At 50.6% G+C, this 25,290-nt stretch overlaps 1 protein-coding gene across 4 annotated transcripts in view; it reads right to left on the reverse strand.

Annotated features, from left to right (window-relative positions):
- SGSM1 (small G protein signaling modulator 1) overlaps positions 1 to 25,290 on the reverse strand; it is a 102,010-nt gene that overhangs the window by 67,072 nt on the left and 9,648 nt on the right. For all 4 annotated transcript variants that reach the window (XM_042910442.1, XM_042910445.1, XM_042910443.1 and 1 more), the window contains exons 3-4: positions 3,486 to 3,561; positions 163 to 325 (exon numbers count right to left, since the gene is read on the reverse strand). In XM_042910442.1, coding sequence (XP_042766376.1) covers positions 163 to 325; positions 3,486 to 3,561 — 239 coding nt within the window. The remainder of the gene's footprint in view (positions 1 to 162; positions 326 to 3,485; positions 3,562 to 25,290) is intronic.

The following is a 25,290-nucleotide window of genomic DNA, read 5'->3' on the forward strand; positions in this document are numbered from 1 at the left end:
AGCATGTGCAAAGGCCCCGGGGTAGGAGAGTCTGGCGGGTTTGAGGAGCGAAAGCAGAGTGCAGACAGTGCCAGGAGGTGCGGGTTCTGGCAGAGCTCAGGGAGGAGCCTGGACTGTCCCCTGCGGGAACGCTCCAGCCCATACCCCATGCTCCGCACTCACGCGCTCTCCATCAGCTGTTCCAGGTCCTGCACCTTGCGGCTCAGCTCTTCGGCCGGTGGGAAGTTCTTGCCCACTTTCATGAAGAGAGCTGCAATCTTGTTGCTGCGCAGAAAGCCAGCCGCCCGCCGCCGCAGCCCATGCAGGACGCAGGCCTCTACAGCCGCTGCAGGGACACAATGGTCAGCAGGCCCTGCCCTACCCGTGCTCCCCAGCACCCAGCCCAGCTCAGGTCTTCAGCCACACAGAGGCGCCTTGGAGAGCGGGGCGCCCCAGAATCGTGAAATCCACGAAAGCATCAAAGGAAAATCACGTACGTCTCTCTGCCTTCCACTCCCTCAAAAGGGAGCAGGAGAGCTTAGCAGTTAACCTGTGTTTGCTGCCCGAGGTCAGACTGTGTTCATATCCTCTCCCAGACACTAACCAGCTGCGTGACCTTGGGCAATGACTTCCTCTCTCTGTGTCTCAGTATCCTCATCTGTGAAATGGGGATAGTACGAACAGGCATCTGACATGGTTGCAGCAAGCGAGGTGGGGAAAATGCATGGCAAGCGCTTCACATAGTTGGGCACAGAGTGAGCGCTTTAGGGATGTTAGCTATTACTCCTGTCAGTGAGGGAGGGGAGGCTGACCACAGGACTGGTGGGCTTTATCTGGGCTGAAGAATCACATGATCGTCACCACTATTGTGATTCCAGGAACAGCTAACATTATGGATGCCATTCCATCTCTGCCACAGCCAAGGAAGAAAGGAACGCCATCTCCATTTCTCAGATGTGGAAACTGAGGCCCTAAGAGGGGAACTGAATTGCCCAGGGCCACCCAGACGAGCTGGGATCCAAACCCAGGTCTGAGCCCAAAGTGTGCTCACAACACTTGTGCCGCCACAACGGATCTGAAGAGAGAGGACTGTCATCATCTTCCCATGTCTGTGTTTCCCCTGGACACCCCGCCCAGCCCTGCTCAGAGCAGGAGACCTGGGCAGTAGCCTGGGCTCTATCACTAACTTGCTATGTGACCTCAGGCAAATCGCTTTCCCTCTCTGGGCCTTAGTGTCTTCCCCCCACCCCCCTCCCCCCGGGAAACAGTCCCTGTGCAGGCCATTCTGATGGCCCCAGTCTTATTTCTGGTACTTTCAGCAGCACTTTATTGAGTATTTTCTTATCTTCTGTCTTACACAGCAGACTGGGAGGGAGCTCACTCTGGTATATCATAGGAGCATAATCGATGTTGATGGAAAAACTAAGCATATTATAAGAGCTACTCCTTATTGGGTATCTGCTGGGTGTGAGACCAGTGTTAAGGTTTACCTTACCTAATCCTTGTGGAAAAAACCCAAGAAGTGAGCGTTCTAGTTACTGTGACTCCACAGAAGGAATACTCCAGCAGTCTGAGGGTTAAGAGCCTGGCCAAGGTTATGTTGCACACAAGGAGAAATACTGAGAGGTTTGGTGCAATTGCTTGTCTTGGTTTATTTTTGTTGGCAATTATTTGACTTTTTTCAAAATGTTATGATTATAGTTTTTCTTTTAAGGACGGTCCACGCCCAACGTGGGGCTTGAACTCACAACGTTGAGCTCCAGAGTCACGTGCTCTACTGAATGAGCCAGCCAGGTGCCCCAGCGATTACTTGGCTTTGAACGGATGCCCACCCTACTGCCTAATCTGCCCATGGGTTTAATATATTCTGGGTGAGCCTCTCTGAAATATCTTCATTTTTGCTTGCACACACTACACTTTTGTTTAGACTGCAATAAGTTAATTAACTGTTCAAGCACTGGAGACATGCCTTGAGTCTTTCTGACAATGGCTCGTAAGGCACAATGGAGCAGAGACACCACAGGGAGCCCCTGCAGGCCTCACCCTGCAGTAACATCACCCTTCCTCCCTCATCCAAACACTGGGGTTGGAGTTAGAGAATCATGATTTTTATCCCGTTCTATTCCTCTAAATCTTCAACAGGTGAGCATGGTCGCACACTCTGAAGTATGCCTACTATTTTCTTTGCAAATAAAGATGTCCAGGATAAAAAAAAAATTAGCATATATACATTCTCATGTTAACATTTATGCGTATATACACATGTACACATACAGACTTATATATATATATATACACCTATATATACACATACAAGTATATACACACACACACACACACATATATATGTAATTTAAATAAACATATCTCACTTTAAAAAGAAATTTGGGGGCGCCTGGGTGGCTCAGTCGGTTAAGCGTCCGACTTCAGCTCAGGTCATGATCTCATGGTTCGTGGGTTCGGGGCCCGCATCAGACTCTGTGCTCACAGCGTAGAGCCTGCTTGAGATTCTCTCTGTCTCTCTTCCTCTCTCTCTGCCCTCTCTCTGCCCACACATTCTCTCTCCAAATAAACTTAATTTTTCTTTTTTTTTTTCTTTTTTGCCAAGGTCACCCAACAAACAAATGGCAGAGGAGGGATTTGAACCCAGGTCTGCCTGGCTGCAAAGGGGCTAAACTGATAGCAGTGGGCTCCCAGGTCACAGCATGTGCTCCCATGGGTAGTGCCTCCAGCCATCTGGATGAAGCTGAGGGCCGACCAGGTCTCCTCGCTCTGGCCTCTCCTCGGAGCCAAGAGCGTGAGAGGGGAGATACAGCACGTCCTCCATTGCGAGACACTCCAGTCATGGAATGAAAAGGTTTTCAGGCAGAAAGAAACATTCCTGCTTATACATACACATGGATTAGAAGCTGAACCCTGACTGTGGGGACACGTAAAACATGTGTCTGTAGCCATTGTGGAAGGACAGTTAAGAACCTGGCAGCACGGTTATTTATTTCTGGAATCTTGTGAGCACAGCTGGTTCAAGGATACAAGTTAAGCTCCGAGCCCTAGGCCTGCCTCCTCTGCTGAGCCAGCTGGACATGATCCCTTAGGATGGATCAATGGCTCCCGATTCCCTATGTCTTTAAAGCCCATCCATCCTCCCCCTTCATTTGGCAACAGCCACAGGCAGGGTGAGGAAAGGGTGCAGAGTCTGTCGTCAGATGCGAGACCAACGTCACTAGGGGGATGGGTAGCCGTGAACTGAGCCCACATGAGGGGAAGGCAGTCCCTCCAGCGTCAGCAGTGACTAACTCTTGCTGGGTACACAGGCCATTCTTCCTTTCTTCTCTCGACTTCTCCGTGGTTCCAAATTCCCTCACAGAGACCCCCGGGAATCCAAAAATAACTTCAGAGTCACAAAGTCAAAACACAGTGTGAGAATCCTTGCACAAAGACACCACTCCCCCAAGGCAGCCCACAGAGAAAAAAGCCCCTTTCCAGGTCAGGGTCCACGGACTCACCACAGAAGGAGATGATGTGGCTGCTGTCCTCGTGGACGAACTTCCGTGTGACTGCCTCCTCCATGATCTGCTTCACCTGCAAGGGCAGAGGCAGTTGGACGAGGAGACCCAAACGCGACCCAGGGTGCGGTCATCCCCAAGGGCCGTGTCGTCCTTCCTGGCCCTCTGAGGCCATCTGGGGTGCTTTGATAACTTCTCTCCTTCCATGCCCTCCTCATGGAGCCTTCTGTAAGTCTGAGGCCTGGGGCCTGTGAGAGCATCATGTTTTACTGAATTATTTCTTCAGGCCCTCTGCCTGGCTGGTTCTTCTCAGGTGTCACACGAAATGTCATCTTCCTTGAGCCCCTTATCTGACACAGCCCTCCCCTGACACCACTCACACCTCGTTACAGTCCCTTCTGGGTACATATGCTATTCCTGTCCTGTTTACTTGCTTACTATTACCTTCTTCTAAGATATAAATTCCCTGAGGCCAGGGCCTCACCTATCTTGTTCACTTCTGTATCCATGGAGACCAAAACAGTGCCTGGCACATAGCAGGTGCTCAATAAATATTTTTGGAAGCAGGGAAAGAAAGAAAGAAAGAAAGAAAGAAAGAAAGAAAGAAAGAAAGAAAGAAAGAAAGGGAGGGAGGAAGGAAGAAAGAAAAAAAGAAAGAAAGAAAGAAAGAAAGAAAGAAAGAAAGAAAGAAAAAGAAGGAAGGAAGGAAGGAAGGAAGGAAGGAAGGAAGGAAGGAAGGAAGGGGAAACAAGTATATAAAAGAATCGGGAAGGTATAGTGATAAATCAGGCCTGGAATCTAGCAGCTCTGGGTTCCAATCCCTGCTCAGGCACCTACCAGTTGGGTCTGTGATCTCAATTTGGGAAACCGAGGCTCAGCAAAGTGAAGCAAACTTGCCCAGAGAAGTAAAGCTGGCCCAGAGCAGACACCAAATTCCAGGCTGTCTGACTCCCTGGGGGTGTGTTTTCCTACTATCCTCACACGCTCAACAAATCTTTTTTGAGCGCCCCTGATGCACCAAGAGTGAGGGACACAAGTGCTGAAAGGGCAGCTGTGCCTCTGCTCACAGAGATGACTCTCCAGTGGCCTGAACACCCTTCTGCTTTGCTGGATTCTGGCCCCCAGTCTGCCCAGCGTCACCATGGGGCTTTAGCCATGCATTTCTCCTCTCTAGAGGCTCAGTTTCCCCACCTTGAGGTTGAGGAGGCCAAGAGAGATGACCTCAAAGGCCGGTCCCAGCTCTGCATCGCCAGGGCTGCGACATGGGGTAACAGGAGCAGTTCTGAATCCAACCCCCTCCATGAGCAGCCGCTCCCTTCCTGGCTGCCCCGTGGCCTACTCGGCCTCAGCCAGGCCAGCTCAGCAGTGCACCCACCGGAGAGCGATCGCAGGCTCTCCATGCCCCTCTCCCCTTCCTTGCAGTTGCCTCCTGGAGGGGAAAACAGAACTCAGAGCATCCTGGCCATGCCCTGCAGTGTCTGCCCCACACAACCGAGTCAGCACTCACCCCGTGAACAGCGCTGACCTCTGAGCTAAGTGAGCTCTAAGCTGGGCTTCGCCAGCAGCATTTCCAAGTCTGAAAACTACCTAGCCAAACCCCTGGAATCAGCCCTGTTTACAGGTGTGGAAACTTGAGGGTCGGGAGGCAAACTGGCCTACTGAAGGCCACAAAGCTAGGAAGCCATGGCTGGACTTTTGGCTTAGGACTTATTTTTCCCCCCATCTCAGCTCCAGCTGCCATATCCTGGCCACTGTGGCTACTGATTGTGTTTCCACAGTCAAATCACATCACCTCTCTGAACCTTAGTTTTCTCACTGGGTGAAGGGCGTATAGGAACAGCACCTGCCTCATGGGGCTGCAGGAAGACTGAACAAGGTAATGCACACCATGTGCTGAGCACAGAGCCTGGCACACAGGGTGCCTGCAGTGTTACTTGCCTAAAACCTCACCTGGTCTCTCTATTCTGGCTGAAACAGTAACCTGTTCAGGAGAATAAAATTCCCCTACTTCCAGCGTCCCCACAGTGGCTGCTCTCGAACACCCATCAAATTGATAAGCACAGAGCCTGACGCGGGGCTTGAACCCACGACTGTGAGATCATGACCTGAACCTTAAGACACTCTTTTTTTTTTTTTTTAAACGCTTATATATTTTTGGAGAGACAGAGCATGAGTGGGGGAGGGACAGGGAAAGAGGGAGGCACAGAATCTGAAGCAGGTTCCAGGCTCCAAGCTGTCAGCACAAAGCCCAATGTGGGGCTCGAACTCACGAACCGTGAGATCATGACGTGAGCCGAAGTCAGTCCCTCGACTGACTGAGCCACCCAGGTGCCCCCATAAGAGACTCTTATATTCAGAGAACAAACTGAAGGTTGCTGGAGGGGAGGTGGGTGGGGGGATGGGCTAAATGGGTGATGGGCATTAAGGAGGGCGCTTGTTGGGATGAGCACTGGGTGTTGTATGTAAGCCAGTTTGGCAATAAATTATATTTAAAAAAAAAAAGAGAGAGACACTCAACTGACTGAGCCACCCAGGTGCCCCAAACCATACACAGCCTCCAACAACCAACGGGTCAAAGAAGAAATCACAAGAGAAATCAGCAAGTATCTTGAGACAAATGGAAAGGAAAAGGCAACGTATCAAAATCCAGGGGATGTAAAGAAAGCAGGGTACAAGGGGCATTTACAGCTGGAAGTGCTTATGTTCAAACAACAAGGAAGGTCTCCAATCAACAGTCTAACTTGACACCTCGAGGAACTACAGAGGAACAAACAAAACCCAAAGCTAGCAGAAGGAAGGTCATCGCAATGTCACAGCAGAGATAAACAAAAGAAAGAGAAGAAATACAAGGGTAGGTTTTAACAAAACCAAGAGTTGAGTCTTCCAAAAGATCAGCAGAATTGACAAACCTTTAAGCCAGACTGACTAAGAGCAAAAAATAAAAGAGAGAGAGAGAGAAAGAAAGACTCGACAAAAATCAGAATTAACACCAATCCTCCTCAAATTCTTCTAAAATAATAATAATAATGGAAGAGGAGGGAATACTTACATTGCATGAGGCCGACATTACCTTGGAAAGCAAAGCCAAGCAAGTCATGACACGAACACTGGAGACCAATGTCTCCAAAGAGTGACTCCGTCAGAAGGCTCAACAAAACACTGGCAAACAGAATTCGGCAGGATCCGGAGAGCTCCACAAGCGCCATGACCAAGTAGGATTTACTGCTAAGATGCAGCGAGGGTTCAAGGCACAAAAACTGACCAACGCAAGACACCAGCATTAACATAACGAAGAGAAAAGTACCACATGGACATCGCGGCTGATACAGAAAAAGAATGTGGCAAAATTCAACACCCGTTCATCATAAAAACTCTCACCAAACTAGGAACAGGAAGAAACTACCGGTCACGTATGAAAGTCATGTATGAAAAACCCAGAGTTACCATCCCATGCGATGGTGGAAGACTGAAAGTTTTTCCTTCAAAGTCAAGAGCAAGACAAAGACACCTCTGCTCGTCTCTTTTACTTCACGTAGCATTGGAAGCTCTAGCCAGATGAATTAGGACAAGGAAAAGAAGCCAAAGGTATGCAAATCAGAAAGAAAGAAGTAAAATGATCTCGGTTGATCTTATGCCCGGAAAACCCCAGAAACTCCACAAGAAAACTGTTAGCAGCCATAAATAAATTCAGCAATGTTGCAGGATACAAAACCCAAACGTGAAAATTAGCTGTATTTCTAAACACTACTGATGAACAATCCTAAAACAAAATGTTAAATATTCTGTTTACAATAGCATCAAAAACAGGGGTGCCTGGGTGGCTCAGTCAGTTAAGCGTCCAACTTCAGTGGAGGTCGTGAGCTCGCGGTTTCTGAGTTCGAGCCCCATGTCGGGCTCTGTGCTGATAGTATGGAGCCTGCTTCGGATTCTCTCTCTCTGCCCCTCCCCTGCTCATGCTCTCTCTCTCTGTCTCAAAAATAAAGAAACACTAAAAAAAAAAAAGTAGCATCCAAAAGAATAAAATACTTAGGGATAAACTTAACCAAGGAGGTGAAAGACCTGTATATTGAAAGCTACAGTAAACCTGCTGAGAGAACTTTATTATTATTATTATTATTGTTGTTGTTATTTTTAATGTTTATTCACTTTTGAAGGACAAAGAGACAAAGCATGAGCAGGGGAGGGGCACAGAGAGAGAGGCAGGCTCCAGGCTCTGGACTGTCAGCACAGAGCCCGATGCAGGGCTCGAACCCACAAGCTGTGAGATCACGACCTGAGCCGAAGTTGGATGCACAACCGACTAAGCCACCCAGGAACCCCGAGAGAACTTTTTAAAGATGCAAATAAATGGAAAGGCTTCCCATGTGTTCAGAGATCGAAAGACTTAATATTGTTGTCAATAAAACCCAAAGCAATCTACGTGTAATCGCCATCAAAATCCCAATGGCATTTTGTTGATGTTGTTTTGGCGTGGTGTTTTTGTTTTTTGTTTTTGGTTTTGGGTTTTTTTTTGCAGAAAAAGGAAAATCTATCCTAAAAGTCATAAGGACTCCCATGAATAGGCAAAGCAATCTTGAAAAGGAAGAACAAAGCTAGAAGTTTGGCATTTCCTGACTTCAAACTTCATTATAAAACTATGGTAATAAAAATACTAGCATAGTTTGAGGTACCAGCATAAATACAAGTGGTGAAGAACAGAGAGCCCAGAAATAAACCCTCACGTCTATCAGTACGTATGAAACGATTTTGACAAAGATGCCAAGACCATTCAGTGTTGAGGGGGGAGCAGTCTCCTACAAATGCTCTTGAGAAAACTGGATGTCCCCATGGAAAAGAATGAAGTGAGACCCTCACCTGTACCATACACAAAAATCAACTCAATTTGGATCAAAGGCCTAAATACCAGAGCGAACACTACAGAATTCCTCAAAGAAAGCATAGCAGAGAAGCGCCATGATTTGGCAACGATTTCTTGGCTGTGACACCAAAAGCAGAGCAGGCAAAAGTAACATGAAATAAACTGGACCACGTCAAAGTAAACAAACAAACTTCCGTACATCAAAGGACACAATAAACAGAGTGAAAAGGCAACACCCATGGAATGGGTGAAAATACCTGCAAATCGTGTATCTGATAAGGAGCTAATGTCTAGACTGTATGATGCGTTCCTACAACTCAACAACAAAAAACAACCTGATTCCCAAATGGGCAAAGGACCTGGACAGACACGTCTCCAGAGAAGATAAACAGACGGTCAAGAAGCACACGCAAAGATGCTCAACATCATTCATCATCAGGGAAGTGCAAATCAAAACCGTGATGAGATACTGACTGCCTCACACCTATTAGGATGGCTCCTATTGAAAAATGGAAAATAACAAGTGTGAGTGCACATATGGAGAAATCGGAACTCTCGTGCATTGCTGATGGGCACGTAGAATCGTGCGGTTCCTAAGGAAAAGAGGATGGCAGGTCCTCAAAAAATTAAACAGAAAATCAGCATCTGATCCAGCAGTTCTCTTCTGGGTATATACCCCAAAGGACTGAAAGCAGAGTGTTGAAGAGAGATTTGCACACCCGTGTTCACGGCAGCACTATCCACAACAGCCAAGGGCAGAAACAACCCAAGTGTCCATTGATGGACAAATGGATAAACAAAATGTAGCAGACACATTCAAGGGAATATAACTCAGCCTTAAAAGGGAGGAAGTTCTGGGGCACCTGGGTGGCTCAGTTGGTTGAGTGTCCGACCCTGGATCTTGGCTTGGGGCGTGGTCTCATGGTTTGTGGGATAGAGCCCTGTGTCGGGCTCTGCACTGATGGTGTGGAGCCTGCTTAGGATTCTTTCTCTCTCTCTCTCTCTCTCTCTCTCTCTCTCTCTCTCTCTCTCCCTCTGCCTGTCCATCCCTCTCTCTCTCTCAAAATATACACATAAAGTTAAAAAAGAAAAAAAAAAAAGGAAGGGAATTCTGACACCTGCCACTACATGCGTGAACCTTGAACATGTCACGCTAAGTGAAATAAGCCAGTCACAAAGAGACAAAATACTTATAAGCAGTGCCTAGAGGAGGCAAGTTCATAGAGACAGAAAACAGAATGGTGGTTGCCAGGGGCTGGGGGGAGGAGAGAAAGGGAAATTATTACTTAGCGGGTACAGAGCTGTAGTTTTGTGAGACGAAGAGAGACTGACCACACAACAATGTGAATTACTCAGCACTACCAAACTTAAAAATGATGAAGGCAAAATTTTATGTTATGTATTTTACCACAATTTTTACAAGTGTGGATACTATGTGTTAATATAATGTAAATAAATATTTTGCAGTTGACTTTTTTTTAATTTTGTTTATTTTTGAGAGAGAGAGAGAGAGAGAGAGAGAGAGAGAGAGAGAGAAAGAGAAAGGGTCAGAGAGGGGGAAGCAGGCTCCAGGCTCCATGCTGCCCGCACAGCAAGGTGGAGGCTATCAGCAGGTAGAATGGAGAGAATAAGTCCCGAGAGTGTGGCACTTTGTGAAGTTCTCTCCTGCCTGCCTTGCCCCATGGGATCATCCCAACAATTCAGGGTAACAGTCTCCCCATTTACAGAGGGGGAAAACTGAGGCTCTGAGGAGGACACTCCTTGCAATGGACTGAATGTTTCAGTTCCCCCCAAATTCCTATGTTGAAATTCTAATCCCCAGTGTGATGGGGGTATTACGAGGCGGGGCCTGTGGGAGGTGATGAGGTCATGGGTAGGATTGGTGACCTCATGAAAGAGACCCTGGAGAGCTCCCTTCCCTCTTCTGTCATGTGAGGACATAGAGAGAAGACAGCTGTCTGTGAACCAGGAAGCGGGTTCTCAGCAGACACTGTTGTTCTCAGCACAACAAGGAAGTTCCAGGGGTGAACCTGGTACCTAGAACTATAGACACAGAAGCACAAAAACAAGGGTCTGCAAACCGTTTCTGTAGAGATCTACGGAGTAAGCATTCTTGGCTTTGCTGGCCATCTGGTCTCTGTCTCAAGTATTTAACTTCACCCTTGGATCCGGAGAGCAGCCGTATGCCAATGAATGAGCGTGGCTGTGTTCCAATAAAACTTTATTTACAAAACCAAGTGGAGAGCCGGGTTTGTCCTTTGGGCAACAGTTTGCTGACCGCGAAATAATAAAAAAACATATACCTGTTGGTCTTGGCCCCCAGTTCCCCGCACAGAGCTCCTAAAACCCTGGTAATTTCCTAAGTGATCACAGCGCTAGGGGCATCTTCTAGTCTACCATTTGACCTTTGACCTCAGTTCCTGACACACAATTTCTAAATCCCTTGGACTCTCCTGGGTGAGAGGAATGTGCTTTGTTCTAATGAGGTGATGCCTGGCGGGCGCCTGGATCGCTTCGGGATGGGGACTGGTCACCAGAAAGACCAAGCTATGATGAGAAGCTTGGAACTTTCAGCGCCATGCCTCATTCTCGCGGACGGGGACAGGGAGGCAGACTGAGTTCACTCTTCACCATGTCTGTGTTAATGAAGCCTCCATAAAAATCCCCAAGTATGAGGCTTGGAGAGCAGGCTGCCGAACATGGAGGTGACGGAAGGGCGTCACAAGACGACACGGAGGCTCTGCGCCCTTCCCCCAGACCTTGCCCTACGCACCTCTTCCATCTGGATGTTCATCTGCGTCCTGTATCGTACCTTTTTGTCATAAACTGGTGAACCTAAGTGTTTCCCTGACTCCTATGAGCAAATGATCAAACCTAAGGAGGGGGCTAGGGGAACCCCAGTATGTGGCTATCAAGAAGTACAGGGGGTGGGGCAGCTGGGTGGCTCAGTCGGTTAAGCGTCCGACTTTAGCTCAGGTCATGATCTTGCAGTTCGTGAGCCACATTGGGTTCTGTGCTGACAGCTGAGCGCCTGGAGCCTGCTCTGGATTCTGTGTCTCCCTCTCTCTCTGCCCCTCCCCATATTTGTGCACACGCGCTCTCTGTCTCTCTCAAAAATAAATAAACAAAACCAACAAAGAAGTACAGGTGACAATCTGAGACTTGCACCTCAAGTGGGAGACAGTCTTGCAGGACTGGGGCCCCTAACCTGTGGGACCTGACACTGACTCCAGGCAGCTAGCGTCAGAATTCGGTTAAGGGGCGGCCACCCAGCTGGTGTCAGAGAACTGCCTGAGGTGTAGCAAACCCACACACCTCTGGTGTCTGCGGTATCGTCCAGGAATAGTGTGGGATCAAGGAGAAACACACAGGAGTGTGTTTCTCCAACTCATTGATCCTGCGTGAGAATGTCTGGTACCACTGGCCTGGCCCAGGCTGCCCGCCCTGGTGTCACACAAGGGGACAGCACGGGGGGGAGCGCTAACGCAGCTGACCACCCCACACACAGGGCCAGCCCCAGCTCTTCGAAGGGGCCAGCCCTCTCTCAGGCAGCTTGTAGCCCTCCTGCCAATGTCCGCCTGCCCCTCGGAGGGGGCCATCTGCCTGTCGCCTGCCAGAGTGACTGTGACGCAGGGGCCCTGCCGTCTGCCCGCGTCCCCCCCCCCCGTGGCTAGTGCAGTCACCGCCAGGACCCACCTGCTCCGTCCACAAAAGGTTGCCGGGATGGAAAATCCCTAAGCTCTAAGTTCTGGCTGTGCTACCAACCAGTAGGTGTGCTCAGGTTGGCACTGCCCTGAGGGGCCTCAGTTTACCCCTCTGGCCTCAAAGACCTACCCAACTCCCACTTTCCAGGATGCCTTCACCTCCCCAACTGTGATGGGCTGAACCGTGTCCCTGCCCTCCAATCACATGCTTAACCCCTAGGACCTCAGGATGTGATCTATTTGGAGCCAAGATCTTTACAGAGGTAATTATGTTACAATGAGGTCATGAGGGTGGGGCCTCATCTGGTGTGACTGGTGTCCTTATAAGAGGAAATTGGGACGCAGACCACTACAGAGGGAAGGCCACATGAAGACACGGGGAGAAGAGGGCCATCCACAAGGAACGCCGGGAACAGAGCCTTCCCTCGTGGCCCGCAGAAGCCAACCCTGCTGACATCATGACCTTGGACTTCCAGCCTCCAGCACTGTGAGAAAATACATTTCTGTTGTTTAAGCCACTCAGTGTGTGGTACCTTGTTATGGCGGCCAGGGCAGACTGATACTCCCACCATCCGTATCCTCACTATCCGTATCCCTCTGAATGAGCTCTTCTGTGCCAGCGAATGAATGAATGAATGAATGAATGAATGAGTGATGAATTAGTTCTAGGGTTACCTATGTTATTAACTCACTATACCCTCTCCACAGCTCTGTGAGGCTTGGTTCTATTTTTATTTAAAAAAAAAACTTTTTAAGTTTGTTTATTTTTGAGAGAGATACAGAGACAAAACACAAGCAGGGGAGGGGCAGAGACAGAGGGGGACAGAGGATCTGAAACGGGCTCCATGCTGAGCGTAGTGGAGAGCCCGACACAGGGCTTGAACCCACGAACCATGAGATCACGACCTGAACCGAGGTTGGACGCTTAACTCATTGAGCCGCCCAGGCACCCCATGGTTCTACTTTTATACCGATTTCTCACACCATGAGAATTAAGATCAGAGAGATTAAGCCACAAACCCGAGGTCACACAGTGAACAGGAGGCCGAAGCAGAGTGTCAACCCAGGCTCTTGATGCTATTCTAGAAGCTTCAGCCAATGGCTTGTCTTTGAAAATAATAATAATGCTCCAACTTGCTAAATGCACAGCACTGGGCTAAGCATACACGGTGTCATGGACTGGATGCTTGTGTCCCCAAAGATTCACGTGCTGAAGCCCTAACCCAGCCTCCGTGTGATGGTATTTGCAGGTGGGGCCCTTGGGGGGAAATTAGGGTTGGATGAGGTCATGAAGGTGAGGCCCTCAGGATGGGATTGGGGTCCTTAAAAAAAGAGGAAGAGGAGAAGAGCACAGGGAAAAGGTCATCTACACGCCAGGAAGACAGCCCTCGCCAGGAACTGAATGGGCTAGCACCTTGGCCTTGGACTTCTCAGCCTCCAAACTGCAAGAAATCAATGTCTGTTTAGGCCACTCCATCTGTGGTGTTCTGCTTTGGCTGCCTGAGCTGAGACATGGGGCCGGCCCCCCATAATCCTCACAACACAGTTCCCAGGTGGCCACCGCCACCCCGCTTGACAGACAAGTTCAGAGGTATTGGTTACTACCTAGCCAAGGGCATCAGAAAATCCAAGGTCACCTTGCTGAGGTTTATATGCTGGTCAATCTGACTCCAAAGGGAGCCTCTACCCACCACACTCTGCCCCAGAAACAGGAGTCAGATGTACTCCCTGGGACTGCCGGCCTCAGGGACATGACAGAAGACACAATCCCTTCCTTTTCCTCTCCCTCTCTCCAGAAGGCCTGGAGGACTCTGTAATCACCACAAGTGGTGGATAACAGCACTGATGCGTTTATTCCACATCTCAGCACGAGCCAGGACAGGGTCTGGGGGACTTCTGCTTGTCCGTGTCACAGGATGGCTGGGCCCAACAAAACTAAGATTCGGAACTCAGCTGTAGGCAAAACCATGGGCAGGGGTCTTCGCTGGGGGTTCTGTGTACTTGAGGGATCCAAGAGGGTTTCTTGGCCGGGGGTCGAGGGGTCACAGGACTCAGGGATAGGGAAGGAAGGGCAGTGGCGGCCACGAGAAAGCCTCTGTCCCCTCCCTGGCTCCGTGGGCAGGTTCTGATGATGTGGCAGGTGCCACAATGTGCCACACAGACCGCTTCAGGACTGGAGGCTGCTAGGAGGGCTCCTGGAGAGCCCTCAGCTGCCAGTCCCATAAAGGACAGGGATCCCTTCAGCCCCAGGGAGAGCCTCCTCCAAGGTCTCACTGCTTCCCCGGAGGCCACCATCCGGTGATGGGAACGTGTAGGCTGTGAAGGTCTGGCATCCTTGCCCCCAACTTGGGACAGTGTGAAGGGCCAAGCCAGCAAGCTGGCAACTCCCCACGGGGCTTCCATGAAAGCCTCGTGACCCATCTTCTCCCTTGGCCCACCGCCGCTCGCTTCACTTGGCTCCGCTGGGTGTTAATCCCAAAGGCACACCCTAATAAACCTGCATGCTGACCTCCATCTCGGCGACAGCTGCCACTTAGGGACCGCCAAGATACAGCATGGGTGCATCTGGGCGATAGTCAACAGGGACAAGTTGCAAACCATTCAAACACCGGTGAATTCAGCGGGACAAAGGCCCAGATACACGGGGTGCACAGAGCAGCAGGGATGGAGTCTGACAGTCCTGCCCTGGAAGACCTTTCGGTCCAAAGAGCCAAAAGGTAGGACAAGCTAGGACAGGTACAGGGCAAGCGTGGTGCTGACACAGGGCCCAGCAGCCCCAGCACCAGCACCAGAACCAGCTGAGAACCGGCTGGAGATACAGATGCTCGGAAGCCACGGAGGCAGCAACTCTGGGGTGTTGATCAAGCTTTCCAAGCTACTCTCAGGCATGCTCACATTGCAGTGGGGCATTTCAGAGGAGACAGAAAACTAGCAGCCAAAGTCCTTAGGAAGACACTCAGCAGTCACGGCTCCTGTCTGGGGACCTTCCTCACACAGCCAGTCCCTTCTGGCCACCTCTCCTTGCTTCCCATATCAGACTGGGGCAGGCAACAGTTCCCGGCTCCCCACTATTACAACCGCGGGGTGCTGCACCCTTCTCCCCACCCACCCCACCCTGCCTTGGTCAATAGCACCCTTATTAAATTCATCTTCATGTGCTCAGTTTGGAGGAATCATCTGTTTCCTATTGTTACCCGGACTGTATACACATGTTGTCTCAAGTCCAAACCCCACAGAATGAAGGTTGTCTGTTTGTAGCTATGGACCCTGAAACCCAGACAGCGTAATCCCCAGGGAAGGCAGGCTCCTGGGATGGATCTGGGGCGGGGTGGGTAGTGGAGGTGGGGACACAGCACCAAGGGCGTAGTTCTCAGCCTGAGGGAGGGGTTCTCACAAGGGTTCTGTCTGCTGGCTCCTGACTTCCCCAGAACTTAATAATGCGCTGACAGCCTGAGGCCAGAAGAGGAAATTAAAAAGGCAGGGGGGGAAAGCCTCCCCCGGAAGATCAGTCCCTACAGCCTCACGGGAGAGGGCACTGTCTCACTGCAGGAAGAGGCTATGGCCCAAACTGGCCAGGGGAGGACCCATCCCCGGGGGAACCGACCGCACCTTTGGGCACGGGGTAGAGGGCCACAGAAGGCCTTTGAAATGCAGCTCAACCACCTTTCCCCTCTCAGGCTTCCAGGCATGAGCTTGGAATTGATCTGCTGTGGAGGTCAACAGCTTTAAGGAACCTCGGGTGGTCTGGGGATGGTGGTGGCAGTGTGGCATCCTGGCTCCTTGCAAAAGCCCATGTGATTTTCTAAGCTTTGGCCCCAGAATCATGCCTGAGGCAGCACAGAGGCAGTGGCTATGGGTGGTGCGACTGCAGCCACAGAGACCTGTGTTTGCATCCAGCTCAGCCCTTCATGTCCAGGGGTGAGGATTCAATGGGGTGTTATTTGCAAAAGAGGAGGCCTGGCTAGCACATAGTAGGAGTTTTATGATGCTAAAAGCTCACTGTTTTTCTTTTCTTTCGTTTTTTTTGAGCACTCATGGTGTTCCTGGGACTGTTTATGGCATGACAACCCAAGACAGATTACCGACATAGTCCCATTTTACAGATAGAAGAAACTGAGGCAGAGAGCTATTAGATAACCCACCCAAGGTCATGCAGAGGAGGCAGGATTCAGACCCAGGGTCTTTATTCTAACAAAGGCCTCAAAGCAGAAGCTGGAGACCATTTGAAATAGTTTTGTTACTGCCCAGCTTAAGAGTAAGAGAGTATGTTTACTGAGCACCTACTATGTGCCATGTACTTTGTACAGAATATCTTATTTAATCCTCGCAAAAATATTATCATCCCCATTTTATATATCTATTTAAAAAATTTTTTTAACGTTTATTTATTTTTGAGACAGAGAGAGATAGAGCATGAACGGGAGAGGGTCAGAGAGAGAGGGAGACACAGAATCTGAAACAGGCTCCAGGCTCTGAGCGGTCAGCACAGAGCCCGACGCGGGGCTCAAACTCACGGACGGCGAGATCATGACCTGAGCTGAAGTCGGATGCTTAACCGACTAAGCTACCCAGGCGCCCCTCATCCCCATTTTAAAGTTTTTTTTTCCAGAGAGAGAGAGAGAGAGAGCGAGCGAGCACACATGTGTGCATGTGAGTGGGGGAGGGGCAGAAAGGCAGGAGAGAGAGAGAGAATCCCAAGCAGGCTCTGTGCTGTCAGCACGGAGCCCGATGCAAGGCTTGAACTCACAAACCATGAGACCATGACCTGAGCTGAAATCAAGAGTCAGATGCCTAACTGACTGAGCCATCCAGGTGCCCCTCTCCTCCCCGTTTTAAAGACGGGTAAACTGAATTGATGCGATTTGCCCTAAGGCACACAACCAGGAAAGTCCGAAGCCAGGACTTGAACTCAAGGTCTGACAGTCAGCTCTGTCTCCAACCTGCCCAGAAATGGGTCAGGCCCTGTGAAATCCCAAAGTGCTAAAAAACCTATGAGAAGGGGTTCCTCAGTCTTGCCCAACGTGGGGACCAAAACAGCACTGAACTGGGAGTCAGGAGACCTGGGTCACCCGGATATGACTGTTACAACCATGTCCTGTGGGGGTCCTTTGGGCAGGGAGAGCCAACTTCAAAGGTCAAAGTGGTCAGAAAGATTTCGTCTCTGCCCAGCATCCATTCGGAGTCCTCCAACATCTGCCTGCATTCCTCCAAATGATGGGGAGCTCACTTCTTTCGAAACCAGCTTATTAGCTCTAACGACAGGATGTTAGGAGGCAGTTGAGAGGCTAGGAGCCAGAACGTGGGGTCACTGAACTGGTGTTGAATCCTTGACCACTCATGATGCTGGACAAGTCTCCCCACCTGTACCATGGGGTGTTGGATAATAGTACCCCACGTCATCGGCAAATGAGACAGCACCTGGCACGTAGTAGGAATTGTACAGGCAGGAGCCACTCTTAGAGGGCAGTGACCGTAGGGTTCACGGCCTGGCCCACAGTGGATGCTCATGAGTGTGAGTTAGGTGAACAGGCAATTGCGAAGGGGCTCTTAGGCTCTGTTCACCCACCCCAGCTTCTCATCCACAGGTTATTTAGGACCTAGGTGGCCTCTGGGGCTGTGACCCCACCCCTCCACGTGCCACCAGTGAGCACAGGCCCCAGCACACTTCCAGCCCCACCCTGCAACCACTCAGAAACCAGCCCCGCCCTCCCACCCTCCACCTGCAAATATTGAAACAACATATAGGAGGTGTAATCTCAGGAGGGAATCAGGCAGGGAAATCCGGACCAACCCGCAAAGCCAGAAGAGAGGGCTCCCGGGCCTCTGGGGCCTGCCTTGTCTTCTCTCCTCACTCCCACCACCTGCCCACCCACACCAAGGTACCCTCGTGCTGCCCACCTTGAACCCTGCCAGGTTTCAGATCAGCCGCTACTCCCCCCTGCCTCTCGGCAGGGTTCTGTGCTCACCCCTCCTGTGCCTGGAGAGGAATAATACAGCCCAGGGTGCAGGGCTGTCATAAGGATTATGGAAAATCTGGGCAGAGGGCCTCACAGCACGCAGCTGGCACCATGTAAAGGAAGGCGCCTGAGGGAAGTGAGCAAAAACTTGAGTTTAGGGAGCCACTAGGCCCAGGTCAACTCCAATTCTGCCATTAGCGAGGTGACCTCAGGCCTCAGTTTCCTCATTCGTGAAATGGAGATGACACTCACACCACCCATCTGGGCTGCCATGTGCGGACTTCATAAAAACACACGCACAGCGCTCAGAATGGGGGCAGGGGCTCAGACCCACCCTGTGTAAAAGAGAGCTCCACTCCCGACCCCCTTCTGCTGCGGTAGACATTTCCTTAGAATTTATCACGGCCTGACTTCCACTATACATCTGAGGGCGTTTAGTGTCCATCTCTAGGACGCTGACTAGGCAAACAAACAGCATGTGCTCAGTATATGTTTGGTGATCACTCTGATTATATTAGTAGCACTAACACCAGCAGCTAAAGCTCACTGAGTTTTGATCCAGGCAGTGTCTTTAAGTCCCTTGGATGTCTGATCTCATCTGCTGTGTGTTTAAGGCCAGGGTGGGCAGTATCTTCTGGAGAGGGTCAGACAGCAAACACTTCAGGTTCTGGAATAGGACTGCCAGATAAAATACAGGCTGCCCAGCGATACCTAAACTTCAGATACACAAGGAATTTCTTTTTTGTGCAAGTATGTACAAAATATTGCATGGACCATACCTATGCTAAAAGATTACTTGTTTTCCTGAAATTCAGATTCAACCAGGCAATCTGAACTTTAAAAAAAAAATTAAGTTTATTTATTTATTTAGAGAGCGGAGGCAGAGAGGGAGAGAGAATCCCAAGCATGCTCCGCCATGTTAGTACAGAGCCCTATGCAGGGCTCAACCTCACAATCCCCAAGACCGTGACCTGAGCTGAAATCAAGAGCCTGAAGCTTAAATGACTGAGCCAGCCAGGTGCCCCGCACCACCACCACCACCCTCCGACCCCAGCAATCTGAATTTTCACTTACTCCATCTGTCAAACCTATTTTCAGGCCACACAGAGTCTCTGTCCCACTGTCTCTTGTTTTTATAACCCTCTTTTAGGATGTAAAAACCATTCTTCTCTGCTCAAGAGCAGTTTCACAAAAAGGCTGGACTTGGCCCAGGGGACCCCCTGGTATAAAGCCCCCAGCACTGTGCCTGGGGCGCATATGAGGCCAAAATAAAAACCAGCCCGGTTGCCATCTGCTCCTCTGAGGCCTGCTGCCTCAGTCCTGACTCAGGGAGTACCTCACCCCAGCTGGGGTCTCAGGTGGTCGGCGCCTGGCAGTGCAGGTGGGCGAGTAACACTGACCCAGCAGTACCTAAAGAGACGGAGGCCCCTTGACTCTGGTCTGCCAGAAACTCACAGCAGAGAGGCTGGTTAATGCAGGGTATCTGGAGGGTGTCAGGGTGGCTTTAAAAATCATTCTCGGCATTTGGGCAAAGTGAAGAGGAGAGGGGAAGAGCAGAGGGCAGGTTTTGCTGCTCTGCCTCCCCTGCGAGCGCCCTGGGTGCTGAGGACCTAGCAGGCAGCGTCTCCTGCTGTGCCTTGGACCACGGACCCTCAGATGCTGCTCCCCAAAGGCGGCGCCATGGGCTCCGCTCTGTGCCCTCGCTCACCTGTGCCTCCGGCCAGGTGCCCCTCCCTACATGCTCCAGCCAGCTAAGAGCAATTCAGGCTTCAGCCCAGATGTCCCCTCCTCCCGGGAGCCTTCCTGGACTCTCCCTACCCGAGCAGGGATCAGTGTACCTCTTCCATGTTCTGTGAATGCTTGCCTTGCCAGCATTTATCACAGGAGCCAAAACTGTCACCTATTCACTCAACATTTATGGAGCATCTCCTATGAGTTTGGTACTGGGAGCCAAGCAGACAGAATTCCTGTCCTTGTGCAGGCACCAGTCCATCAAGATAGACATTAGCCAAGTCCCACGAATGGGTACGTTAGGACCAAGTGAGGCCAGTTCTCTGCAGCAAAAGAATCTGGTTCTATGAGGACAAGTAACAAAGAAACTTGACCTGAGGAGGTAGGTCAGGAGGTCAGGGAGGGCTTCCTGGAGGAGGTGATACCATCCCCTACAACTGCCTCTACAGAGCCACCCTGGAGCTCAAAGGAAGGAACAGATGTAAGGACAAAGTGGCAGGGAAGAGCCCTACATGGAAATAGCTGGTAGCTTTTACTTTTTAATTTGTTATAGGTGGGGTGCACAGGAGGTGGGTTGGCAAGGGCTGGGGCAGGGCTGCAAGCTGTGACCGTTTCCACCGTGTGGCCCGACCTTCCTGTGTGGTCCTGCCAAGTCTTGTTCCCCCTCCCCGTTTCCCGCACGCACCCAGCTCCAGTCACACGTGCTGTTCCTTCTGTGTGACTCACATGATTGCCACTCCCTGCCTTTGCTTAGTGCGGTCGCCTCCACTGAATCAGTAGAATGGGTAATATTAGCCTCACAGGCATAATACATCAAAAGCATTTAACACAGTAGCCGGCACACAATCAGTGCTTTATACATTTATTTATAAAGTGTTCCCTAGCCTGGCGGCTTGGTTAGGGGCATGATTCCATCTCATCCACAGGGTAATTAGGAGAGATGGGTATTGGCAATCATTTTACAGATGAGGAAGCTGAGTCTTGGTGAGGTTAATGCTTGCCCAAGGGCACACAGCTTTTGAATGGCAGAGTGGGAACTTAAACCCATGACTATCTGCCCTGCACCGAGGTGGGCACACAGTGGGTTCATTCATTCATTCAACAGACACCTACTGGTGCTTCCCACCAAAGATTCATAACAAGGGCGCCTGGGTGGCTGAGTCGGTTGAGCGTCTGACTTTGGCTCAGGTCATGATCTCACGGTCTGTGAGTTCAAGCCCCGTCAGGCTCTGTGCTGACGGCTCGGAGCCTGGAAGCTGCTTCAGATTCTGTGTCTCCCTCTCTCTCTGCCCCTCCCCTGCTCATGCTCTGTCTCAAAAATAAATAAACGTTAAAAAAAATTTAAAAAACACATATATTAAAAAAGACTCACAACAAGTGTGCGATGTGGGTGTCACTGCTATTATTCTGTTCTCCCAATGATGCAGCTGACCTAGGAGGGACAGAGACCATCTGGTCCGTGAAGAGGCTGGGATGTGAATCCAGGTCTCCTGCTCTGGAGTCCCGGTGGCCAACGCACCTGCTCCCTGAGCCTAGGGCACAGTCACAGTCACAGCCACGGCCAACTGCCTGCTCCCGGAGCCTGGGTCCCACAGCACCAGCCGGCTGCCCCACCTGTGCCCCGCTATCACTTTTCACCCCTCACCTCCCCGCTCCACACTGCTTCCGGCTCCCGATGCTGCACGTCGGTCTCCGAAGGACAATCACCGCGACAAAAGGAAAATGTCTGACCTGAAATGCTATTACTGGATGAAGAGGCCGAAAAGGCCACGTGCTGTACCATTCCAGCTGTAGGACGTTCTGGAAAAAGCAACACTATGGAGACGGTAAAAAGATCACTGGTTGCCAGGGATTGCGGGGGAGGGAGGGATGAACAGGCAGAGCACAGAGGAGTTTTAGGGCAGATAAAGAGATGTATGAGAAAGGTCTGTACTCTGCCCTCAATCTTTACTGTGAGCCTCACACTGCTTTAAAAACATAAACAAAGTCTATTAAAAAGAAAGGAAAATGGAAATATCCTTTCTGTGCTCTGCTGCTGATGTAGGATGTCAGTAGGGATCCCAACGTTCCAGCACATGGGCGAAGCCCTCCTTCCAGAGGGGTTCCTCTGCATCCTCAGCCCATTGGGGCCTGCAATGCGCTGCAAAGAAGGGGCCTGAAGGCGTCTGGCACACAGTAGGAGCTCAGCAGACACTGCTCAACGGATCAAAGCTCTCCTTCCTACACTCTCTCTCACACGCAGTTCCAGAACAGACCTGCCCCACCCTCCCGCCCACACACATCCACCCTGCCCTCCACATCCACACAGATGGATGCTGAAAGCAGAGACACAGGAGGGTCATTCCACAGTCCCATCTGTGTGGGGGAGAGCACGGGGGGGGGGGGGGGAAGGGGAGACAGAAGTGATAAAGCCGTGGCACATGGATCTTCTGAGTGCTAGAAAAGTCCTCCCTCTAGCATGACCTTCTTAACCTGCCCTAAATGTGGCTGTTGGCCTTGCAAGGGAAGCAAAAGCCTCTCTCATTTGGCTGCTGCTAGCCTGGCCCCGGTTAATCGTTCACTGGGATGCTATAAATAGGCACCAGGCATCGTTCCGGCACAGGATAGTGCTTGCCAACCCGCCCTGACCTGGAAGGGGGGGTATTGTAGGGTTCGAGAATGGGTTTCCCACACACAGGACTCCCGTCGCTGCCCTGCACAGGTGTTCACATGGCCCCTGACAAGGAGGTCCCCCCAGTGCCTGGTTCTGGAGCATTCGCCTGGGGGCACCTTGGCAAAAAGGTCCTTCCAGCAACACTCCCGCACACAGCCACCCCTGGAGATGATGCAGTTGTGAAGACAGTCCCCACCGCCACCCCTCCGTTCCCAAAGAAAATGGCCTGCGTGTCTCACGTTCTCAGCCCACAGCCTGGAGACCGGCCAGCTTTCTTCTGGGTGCTTCTGCCTGCTGCATGAGGCGGCTCCCCGGCAATGCGCCCCACTTCCACAGACCCACATGGGCCTCACAGATGAGGAAGGCACGCACGGGGTCTGGAGCGTGCCTACATTCTCTCTGGGGGTCTGGGCCACTGTAGGAGGTAAGAAACAAAATTCCCTGACGGTTGCTTCAAACACACCCAGGGCGAACCAGAGAACATACTAACCACCTTTAGCCTACGTTAGGGGGAAACGCAGTCAAGTGTTGCATCTGAGGGCTGGGTTAGAATCCTGGCTCTCCCCCTCGGCAGCTGTGTGACCTTGGGCAAGTCACTTTACTTCCTCTATGCTTCAATTTACTCAGCGATAAAATGGGGTAAAATAGGACCTACCCTTTGGGGTTTTTTTTAAAGGTTAAATATGTTAAAGGATGTAAAGCACTTTGCACCAATGTCTAGAACACAACAGAATTTTTGGAAATGCTCTATTCCTGTACATTTGTCCAAAACAGGATCTCTAGCCACACGCTCTTGTGCCCTTGAAATCTGGCTAATGTGACTCAGGAACAGTATCTTTTATTCAATTTAGTTTTGCTTAATTTAAACGTAAATCAGCACATGTGACTAGTGGCTCCCATTGGACAGCGAGGGTCTGAGGCACAGTGGGTGCCCAATAAACACAAATTATGATTATTATCAGGGGTTGTTGTTATTATAGGGCTCACCAGGTTAGAAGTTAGGGTGCATTTAATCTCTGAGCACGCCGAAGTCAGAGAAACCGTATTTATCTTGGTATCCCAGCATCTTCAGGGTGGTTCTGAACCATATTAGGGTTTTGGGGTTGTGGACCCTTCACGGTACTGAGGATATGCTCTCCCTACAGCAAGTACAAAGCGTCTGCACAATTTCAGGGTTCTACACACCCCTAGAGTCGAATCTGTGGCCCGGCAGAGACACCTGGCACACAGCAGGTCCCCAGGCAGCACTTGGGACAGCAGCCAAGCACTTCCACACTTAGGGGCTGGGTTCCAGATGCTGGCAGCCTCACCCTGTCACACTGGACATCTGTGGCTTGTCTGCCTAGTTCCCATGTCCCTGTCTGGTCATTTCACCTTGACTCTCCGCTGGGTCCCCTCCCTCACTCTCACTGGGCTGAAGCCATACTGCCCTTTCAGGCTTGATCAATCTGAGCAACGAGTCCCACAGTGAAAGGGGCAAAAGCTGCATGTGACCCGGGCTGGTCTGATGAAATCTACTCCTACATCTTCCCCCAAAACCAAGGGGGAGGGGAAACTCTCTGTCTGCTGATGCCAAGCTGGCAGGCTGGACCCCAAGAGCGGCCGGGCAACTCTCCCCCCCCCGCAGAGACAGGCGAAGCATAAAGCCAACGCACAGGAAATCCGCACAGAGATAAGAAAGCAGAGAAGGTCCTGATGACATCATTGGGACCCCTGGACAGAACTGCACCTGAAGCTGGCAGTCTGCACACCAACTTCCCATACCCTTGAACCAATAAAATCAGTTTTTTGAGCCTCTTTCCCTTTTGGCTTTGTGTTTCTAGATTTCTTTATTGTTCTAGCTAGCTCTGCAAGGGATTCCCCACAGTGAAATGGGTGAAGCTGGCTACAGCACCCTGCTGTGCTGCTTCTCAAGTTGTGTGACCTCAGTCCAGCCTCTTAACCTCTCTGAGCTTCGGTTTCCTTCATCAGTAAAGAGGAGTTGCTACTTGTACCTACTCGACAGGAAGCCTGCTTTGTGGATTGGTGATTTAGAGCAGTGGTTAATACGTGGGGGTTGTAAAATGTCTTTATTTCTCAAAAAAGGGAGAAAAAAACAAAAGAAGGAAAAAATGAATGATAGTTGCTATAATCTGAATTTACTAATGAAACATACCTTACTAAATAATACAAACTAAAGCACCATTCATTCAAGGTCCCAGGCATCACTCAAAGCCCTTGAACTCTTGGGGTTTCAGCTATCTGACTGTTTTTAATTTAAGGTTTTATTTATTTTGAGGGAGGGGGAGGGGGAGAGAGAGGAAGAGAGAGAGGGAGAGAGAGAACAAGCCAGGAAGGGGCAGAGAGAGAGAGAGAGAGAGAGAGAGAGAAAGAGAGAATCCCAAGCAGGCTCCCTGCTGTCAGCACAGGCCTGACCCCAGGACTGAGAAATCATGACCCAAACTGAAATCAAGAGCCAGACGCTTAACTGACTGAGCCACCAGGCGCCTCTCAGCTACCTGATTTTTAAAGGGAGGCTCACTGCAAAGGGAGCTGTTCCCATCCTTTATAAACCTGAGTTCCTTCCAGATTCTGTGAGAAAAAAAAGTGTAAGAATCTATTCACTTGTCTTCCTGTACCTACTAGAAGAAAAACACACCGCCTCCCACTGGAGTTCAGCACTCTTAGCTGCTGACCCCCGGGCGCACAGAGTGCTTAAGTGGCAGGGCCAGGAGGCTCACGAGGGTGTTGGACCTTCTTTGGCTGAGGGATTACTTCCATGGGGCCAGTGACCCACCAGACCCAGAGGGGAGATCCAGCTGCCCACCTCAGGATGGCGAGGCAGTCAGGCGAGACTCAGCCTTCCTGACCTCCATTTGAGGGCTCATTCCTTTGGACCCCAAGAAATACCCCCTTCCAGGTC

The sequence above is a fragment of the Panthera leo genome, chromosome D3 (genome assembly GCF_018350215.1).
Source record: "Panthera leo isolate Ple1 chromosome D3, P.leo_Ple1_pat1.1, whole genome shotgun sequence".
In the NCBI taxonomy this organism is placed as follows: Eukaryota; Metazoa; Chordata; class Mammalia; order Carnivora; family Felidae; genus Panthera; species Panthera leo.